Raw genomic sequence first — 8,458 nt, 5'->3', positions numbered from 1 at the left:
GTTTAGCTTGTCAGGAAAGTAAGACATTGGTGTCCGCGACTTGGCTTGTTTTCCCATTGTAATCCGTGACTGTCTGGAGTCCCTGCCACATACGTCTTGTGTCTTAGCTGTTGAATTGCGACTCCACTTTTTCTCTGTACTAGTGTTTTGCCTGTTTGATTAACTTACGGAGGGCATAACTGTACTGTTCGTATACACTTCCTGATTAGCTCAGTCACTGTGTCAGTGTACAGTCGTGGTCAAACGTTTTGAGAATGACACAAATACTAATTTTCACAAAGTCTGCTGCCTCAGTTTTGATGATGGCAATTTGCATATACTCCAGAATGTCATGAAGAGTGATCAGATGAATTACAATTAATTGCAAAGTCCCTCTTTGCCATGAAAATGAACTTAATCCCCAAAAAAACATTTCCACTGAATTTCAGCCCTGCCATAAAAGGACAAGCTGCCATCATGCCAGTGATTCTCTCGTTAACACAGGTGTGAGTGTTGATGAGGACAAGGTTTGAGATCACTCTGGCATACTGATTGAGATAGAATAACAGACTGGAAGCTTGAAGTCATTGTTCTTCCTCTGTTAACCATGGTTATCTGCAAGGAAACACGTGCCGTCATCATTGCTTTGCACAAAAAGGGCTTCACAGGCAAGGATAATGCTGCTAGTAAGATTGCACCTTAATCAACCATTTATCGGATCATCAAGAACTTCAAGGAGAGAGGTTCAATTGTTGTGAAGAAGGCGTCAGGGCACCCAGGAAAGTCCAGCAAGCGCCAGGACCCTCTCCTAAAGTTGATTCAGCTGCGGGATCGGGGCACCACCAGTGCAGAGCTTGCTCAGGAATGGCAGCAGGCAGGTGTGAGTGCATCTGCACGCACAGTGAGGCGAATACTTTTGGAGGATGGCCTGGTGTCAAGAAGGGCAGCAAAGAAGCCACTTCTCTCCAGGAAAGACATCAGGGACAGACTGATATTCTGCAAAAAGTACAGGGATTGTACTGCTGAGGACTGGGGTAAAGTCATTTTCTCTGATGAATCCCCTTTCCGATTGTTTGGGGCATCTGGAAAACACCTTGTCCGGAGAAGACAAGGTGAGCGCTACCATCAGTCCTGTGTCATGCCAACAGTAAAGCATCCTGAGACCATTCATGTGTGGGGTTCTCAGCCAAGGGAGTGGGCTCACTTACAATTTAGCCTAAGAACACAGCCATGAATAAAGAATGGTACCAACACATCCTCCGAGAGCAACTTCTCCCAACCATCCAAGTGGTGACGACCAATGCCTTTTCCAGCATGATGGAGCACCCTGCCATAAGGCAAAAGTGATAACTAAGTGGCTCGGGGAACAAAACATAGACATTTTGGGTCCATGGCCAGGACACTCCCCAGACCTTAATCCCATTGAGAACTTGTGGTCGATCCTCAGGAGGCGGGTGGACAAACAAAAACCCACAAATTCTGACAAACTCCAAGCATTGATTATGCAAGAATGGGCTGCCATCAGTCAGGATGTGGCCCAGAAGTTCATTGACAGCATGCCAGGGCAGATTGCAGAGGTCTTGAAAAAGAAGGGTCAACACTGCAAATATTGACTCTTTGCATAAACTTAATGTAAATGTCAATAAATGCCTTTGACACTTATGGAATGCTTGTAATTATACTTCAGTATACCATAGTAACATCTGACAAAAATATCTCAAAACACTGAAGCAGCGAACTTTGTGAAGACCAATACTTGTGTCTTTACTTATACTTGTGACTTTTGACCACGACTGTATACGTCAATGTTATTCTCAGAGGCAACCCGGAACATATCCCAGTCCGCATGATCAAAACAATCTTGAAGCATGGATTCCGATTGTTCAGACCAGCGTTGAATAGACCTTAGCACGGGTACTTCCTGTTTGAGTTTCTGCCTATAGGAAGGGAGGAGCAGAATGGAGTCATGATCTGATTTTGCGAAGGGAGGGCGGGGGAGGGCCTTGTAGCCATCCCGGACGGGAGAGTAACAGTGATCGAGAGTTTTTGAAGCGCAATTTCTACAGGCAATGTGTTGATTTGCAAATTTGCTTATTTAAAGTCCCCAGCTACAATAAATGCAAAACACCAATCCAGGCAGACAAATTGTTCAAGATGGATCATCAGGTGTAGATGAAGAAAACTAGAGTAGAAAGACGAGAAGTGATAAGAGTGATCAGCGATTGATAGAAGTGTAAAACAAACAAAAAAATGTATAAGGGAGAAAAATGTGGGTTCAGAAAAGTGAGTTTAGGAATAAAAGAAGAGGAGAGGAGAGGGAGGAGAAAAAAGGGAATGTAAGAGTGGAGTGTGATGGATGGAAGGAGATGAGAGAGTGAATGAGAGGGGGATAACATGGAGAGTAAGTAGTAAGTAGTGGGGACTCACCTTCGCAGAAGACGTTTAGGATGAAGAAGGATAGGAGGAGCTTGGCCACCGTCATCCTGCCACCGAAACCCACACTCCACAACATCGCCTGCTCCTGCTCCACACTGCAACATACATACACATAGGACACACTTAGTGTGTGTGTGTGTGTGTGTGTTTTAAGACAAGGCTCATTGTCTGCCTTAGTGAGAAAATGTACATTTATGACTATAAACACAGCCATCCTGTAGCTCAGTTGGTAGAGCATGGCGCTTGCAATGCCAGGGTTGTGGGTTCGATTACCCACGGGGGAGCAGTATGAAAAATGTATGCACTCACTTAACTGTAAGTCGCTCTGGATAAGAGCGTCTGCTAAATTACTAAAATGTAAAATAACTACTGTTCCCTGAAGGAGGGAAATGAGGTACAGCACAGCTATGGGGAGTTTGTGCACTAGCAGCCTCTACTGAAAAACTTTAGAATCACGCCTGACAAGGCCAATGAACACCATGCCTCACCAGAAGCCCCGCCTTCCACAGGTGATAAACCCAAGGCATGGATTAATTCCTTCAATTCAGTACTGCTCTTCACCAAGCCCAGAACTGGGCGGCGCGGGGCCGAACAGGTGTTGTACCTAATTTCCCTCCTTCAAGGAACAGTAGTTATAGTCATAACTGAATGTTCCCTTTCAGTCAGTCAACACAGCTATGGGGATATGAAATCACGCCCCAAGCAGACCCCAGCGGACACCAAATAAAATGCCCCACGGCAGACCACCCAGAGTTCCACACCACCCAGAGTATTGCGCAATATGCATGCTGCCTAATGACCCTCTCCTGCCCCAGCCGTAAGCATACTGTCGGCTCAACGGGGGGCAGGGACATCCAAGCGATAAAACCTCACAAAAGTGTGTGGTGATGCCCAACTCACCGCAGCACAAGTATCTCCTACAGGCAACCCTTTAACCCTTTGACACGTACCAACAAACGGGTCTGATCATTCTACAGTGGTCCCTAGCATACGCTCAAACCAGTGTGATTACAACACTTATTTGGAACGACCAGTTTCGATTGACGCAACAGCCAGCGTTTGAGCTGGCCATACTGTTTTTTCACAGAAACATTTTGCACAAACACAGTCCTTACAAAGTTATGTCCTGAATGTGACCAGTTTATTTTTGGATGCAATGTTCAGACATTCACAGAAGTAATGACAACATAACACAATCATCCAAACCGTAATGTAGGCTACATTAGTTCTTACTGAGGAAAGATTGACTTAACACAAGCGGTCATTTTTAGCTAGCTGACAGAAACCACAAAATGAATTAGCTAATAGCAATGACTATTTATAATTTACACGGGTGAGCTCACCATTGATCAAAATAATTGAGTAAAAATTGAAAGTAATCCGAAGATGGGTAGTTTGTGCACGCCACCATGTTTGTTTTATTGCGTCAACCAAAGAAAAGAAGAGGAGACAAGATGAGTGTGGTCTGTTTGCAGTATGCACACATAACAGGCAAATAGCTTAGCATTAGCTCATCATAATCAGTAAAATCTTCAAAAGTATTCAGCCCCCTTGGAGTTTTTCCTATTTTGTTGCATTACAACCTGTAAATTAAATTGATGTTTATTTGGATTTCATGTAATGGACATACACAAAATAGTCCAAATAGGTGAAGTGAAATGAAAACAATTATTAAAAATAAATAACGGAAAAGTGGTGCCTGCATATGTATTCACCCCCTTTGCTATGAAGCCCCTAAATAAGATCTGGTGCAACAAATTACCTTCAGAAGTCACATAATTAATTAAATAAAGTCCACCTGTGTGCAATCAAAGTGTCACACGATCTGTCACTTGATCTCAGTATATATACACCTGTTCTGAAAGGCCCCAGAGTCTGCAACACCACTAAGCAAGGGGCACCACCAAGCAAGCAGCACCATGAAGACCAAGGAGCTCTCCAAACAGGTCAGGGACACAATTGTGGAGAAGTACAGATCAGGGTTGGGTTATAAAAAAATATCAGAAACTTTGAACATCCCACGGAGCACCATTAAATCCATTACAAAACAGGGCCGCCCACCAAAACTCACAGACCAGTTAAGGAGGGCATTAATCAGAGAGGCAACAAAGAGACCAAAGATAGCTCCACAGCGGAGATTGGTGTATCTGTCCATAGGACCACTTTATGCCGTACACTCCACAGAGCTGGGCTTTACGGAAGAGTGGCCAGAAAAAAAGCCATTGCTTAAATAAAAAAATAAGCAAACACGTTTGGTGTTCACCAAAAGGCATGTGGGAGACTCCCCAAACATATGGAAGAAGGTACTCTGGTCAGATGACACTAAAATTGAGCTTTTTGGCCATCAAGGAAAACGCTATGTCTGGTGCAAACCCAACACCTCTCATCACCCCGAGAACACCATCCCCACAGTGAAGCATGGTGGTGGCAGCATCAAGCTGCAGGGATGTTTTTCATCGGCAGGGACTGGGAAACTGGTCAGAATAGAAGGAATGATGGATGGTGCTAAATACAGGGAAATTATTGAGGGAAACCTGTTTCAGTCTTCCAGAGATTTGAGACTGGGACGGAGGTTCACCTTCCAGCAGGACAATGACCCTAAGCATACTACTAAAGCAACACTCAAGTGGTTTAAGGGGAAACATTTAAATGTCTTGGAATGGCCTAGTCAAAGCCCAGACCTCAATCCAATTGAGAATCTGTGGTATGACTTAAAGATTGCTCTACACCAGCGGAACCCATCCAACTTGAAGGAGCTGGAGCAGTTTTGCCTTGAAGAATGGGCAAAAATCCCAGTGGCTAGATGTGCCAAGCTTATAGAGACACACCCCAAGAGACTTGCAACTGTAATTTCTTCAAAAGGTGGCTCTACAACGTATTGACTTTGGGGGGGGTTAATAGTGATGCACGCTCAAGTTTTCAGTTTGTTTGTCTTATTTCTTGTTTGTTTCACAATAAAAAATATTTTGCATCTTCAAAGTGGTAGACAGGTTGTGTAAATCAAATGATACAAACCCCCCAAAAATCCAATTGAATTCCAGGTTGTAAGGCAACAAAATAGGAAATATGCCAAGGGGGGTGAAAACTTTCACAAGCCACTGTAGTCCATCGGTTCAAAGGGGGCCTCACACAGCACATCCAAAACCAAAACCAAAGCCAAATCCCAAGTGGGCGCAATAGGTTTAGAAACCGGATAACATTTCGATTTTTGGTCACTGGCCTACACACAATACCCCATAATGTCAAAGTGGAATTATGTTTTTTGAAAATTTTACAAATTCATAAAAAATGAAAGGCTGAAATGCCTTGGGTCAATAAGTATTCAACCCTTTTGTTATGGCAAGCCTAACTAAGTTCAGGAGTAAAAATGTTCTTAAAAAGTCACATAATAAGTTGCATGGACTCACTCTGTGTGCAATAATAGTGTTTAACATGATTTTTGAATGAATACCTCACCCCACACATACAATTATCTGTAAGGTCCCTCTGTCGAGCAGTTAATTTCAAACACAGATTCAACCTCTAAGACCAGGGAGGTTTTCCAATGCCTCGCATATAACTTCACCTATTGGTAGACGGGTAAAAATGATAAAAGACGACATTGAATATCACTTTGAGCATGGTGAAGTTATTAAGTACACTTTGGATGGTGTATCAATACACCCAGTCAATACAAAGATACAGGCATCCTTCCTAACTCAGTTTCCGGAGAGGAAAGAAACCGCTCAGGGATTTCACCATGAGGCAACTTTAAAACAGATACAGAGTTTAATGGCTGTGATATGAGAAACCTGAGGATGGATCAACAACATTGTAGTTACTCCACAATAGTAACGTAATTGACAGAGTGAAAAGGAGGAAGCCTGTACGGAGGCACTAAAGGCACTAAAGTAATACTGAAAGAAATTTGACAAAGCAATTAACCTTTTGTCCTGAATAAAAGGTGTTATATTTGGGGTACCACTCTTGTCACGCCCTGACCTTGAGAGCCCGGTTTTCTCTGCCTGCTTCTCGCACCAAACCAGTGGTGCGTGTCTCCAGTCCGGCACGGCCCGTGCCTGCTCCTCGCATCAAGCCAGTGGTGCGTGTCGCCAGCCCGGTACGCCCCGTACCTGCTCCCCGCACCAAACCAGTGGTGCGTGTCTCCAGTCCTGTACGGCCCGTACCTGCTCCTTGCACCAAACCAGTGGTGTGTGTCTCCAGTCCGGCCCGTGCCTGCTCCTCGCACCAAACCAGTGGTGCGTGTTTCCAGTCCGGTATGGCCCGTGCCTGCTCCTCGCACCAAACCAGTGGTGTGTGTCTCCAGTCCGTCACGGCCCGTGCCTGCTCCTCGCACCAGACCAGTGGTGTGTGTCTCCAGTCCGGCACGGCCCGTGCCTGCTCCTCGCACCAGACCAGTGGTGCGTGTTCCCAGCCTGGTGCGGCCCGTGCCTGTTCCTCGCACCAGACCAGTGGTACGTGTCCCCAGCCCGGTACGGCTGGTGCCAGAGCAGTCCGCTCCACCGGTGCCTAGTCTAGCTCCGGTCAGCTGCTCCACTCCAGTGCCAGAGCAGTCTGCTCCTCCGGTGCCTAGTCCAGCTCCGGTCAACTGCTCCACTCCAGTGCCAGAGCAGTCCGCTCCACCGGTGCCCAGTCCAGCTCCGGTCAGCTGCTCCACTCCAGTGCCAGAGCAGTCCGCTCCACCGGTGCCCAGTCCAGCTCCGGTTAGCTGCTCCAGTCCAATGCCAGAGCAGTCCATTCCACTGGCGCCTAGTCGGTCACGCCCTGACCTTGAGAGCCCGGTTTTCTCTAGTTGGTTTGGTCAGGGTGTGAATTCTATGTTATGTATTTCTATGTTGGCCGGGTGTGGTTCCCAATCAGAGGCAGCTGTCGATCGTTGTCTCTTATTGGGGATCATACTTAGGTAGCCATTTTGCCTACCTTTAGTTGTGGGATCTTGTTTCTGTGTGTTTGGCTTGTTTGATGTATAGCCTTTAGAACTTCACGTTCAGTTGCTTTGTTATTTTATCAAGTGTTTATTATTAACATTAAACATGTACGCATACCACGCTGCACCTTGGTCCAATCCTTTACTCAACGAACGTGACAACTCTCCATATTTTCAAGCATAGTGGTGGCTGCATCATGTTATGGGTGTGCTTGTAATCGTTAAGGACTGGGGAGTTTTTCAAGATAAAAAATAAACAGAATGGAGCTAAGTACAGGCAAAATCCTAGACACTTCCCCAGAAAGACTCACAGCTGTAATCGCTGCCAAAGGTGCTTCTACAAAGTATTGAATCTGAGATATTTCTGTATTTAATGTTCTTTTTTTTCCCCAAAAAATTCTGAAAACATGTTTTCACTTTGTCATTATGGGGTATTGTGTGTAGATGGGATAGGAAAAAAATATTTAATACATTTTGAATTCAGGCTGTAATACAACAAAAGGTGGAATAAGTCAAGGGGTATGAATACTTTCTGAAGGCACCTTCAGGGTAGAGAATGGACGATCCTGTTCGAAAAGCCTCTGTAGGAACATTAAAATGTCCACGAGAAAGCACTGAAAAGGAACAATTCCTTTATTTTGGCACCAAAGCTTGAACACCCGCCACTTATATCCATACAACCCACTCGTGGAGGGTGCCCTTGCAGACTGTAAAGTAGCATTAACGTTCAGATTGGACCTTTCAGGGGCCAAGCCCACAGATTCCAAATCTCCGGCCACGGGTGCCAGACCTGCCCGTGCTCCTGGGTCAACAGGTCCCTGTGCAACGGGAGTTGTTTTTACTTTGTCATTATGGGTTATTGTGTGTAGATGGGTCAGCAATATAATCAATTTAAACCATTTTGAATTCAGGCTGTAACACAACAGAATGTTGAATAAGTCAAGAGGTATGAATACTTTCTGAAGGCACTGTAGATATTCCTTATATTCCTATGTGTGGCGACACCGCACTAGGCACGTCTCTCCACGTGCTCTCCAAACTCCCACCATTTGAGAGCGCTTTGTTTCCCCATTATAAATGTTTGCTCATGTTAAACTTATGTTCAAACTTCGTGTT

General features: G+C 45.1%; 1 protein-coding gene across 1 annotated transcript in view; it reads right to left on the bottom strand.

Annotated features, from left to right (window-relative positions):
- LOC311133639 (cadherin-23-like) overlaps window positions 1-8,458 on the bottom strand; it is a 601,713-nt gene that overhangs the window by 555,109 nt on the left and 38,146 nt on the right. The window contains exon 2 of the mRNA XM_084167165.1: window positions 2,407-2,510. Within this exon, the coding sequence (XP_084023291.1) occupies window positions 2,407-2,491 (85 nt within the window). The 5' untranslated portion in view covers window positions 2,492-2,510. The remainder of the gene's footprint in view (window positions 1-2,406; window positions 2,511-8,458) is intronic.

Source organism: Coregonus lavaretus (assembly GCF_964263955.1).
Source record: "Coregonus lavaretus genome assembly, chromosome: 1".
Classification (NCBI taxonomy): Eukaryota; Metazoa; Chordata; class Actinopteri; order Salmoniformes; family Salmonidae; genus Coregonus; species Coregonus lavaretus.
Note: the sequence above shows the minus strand (reverse complement) of the source record. Positions and strands in the feature narration are given on the sequence as shown.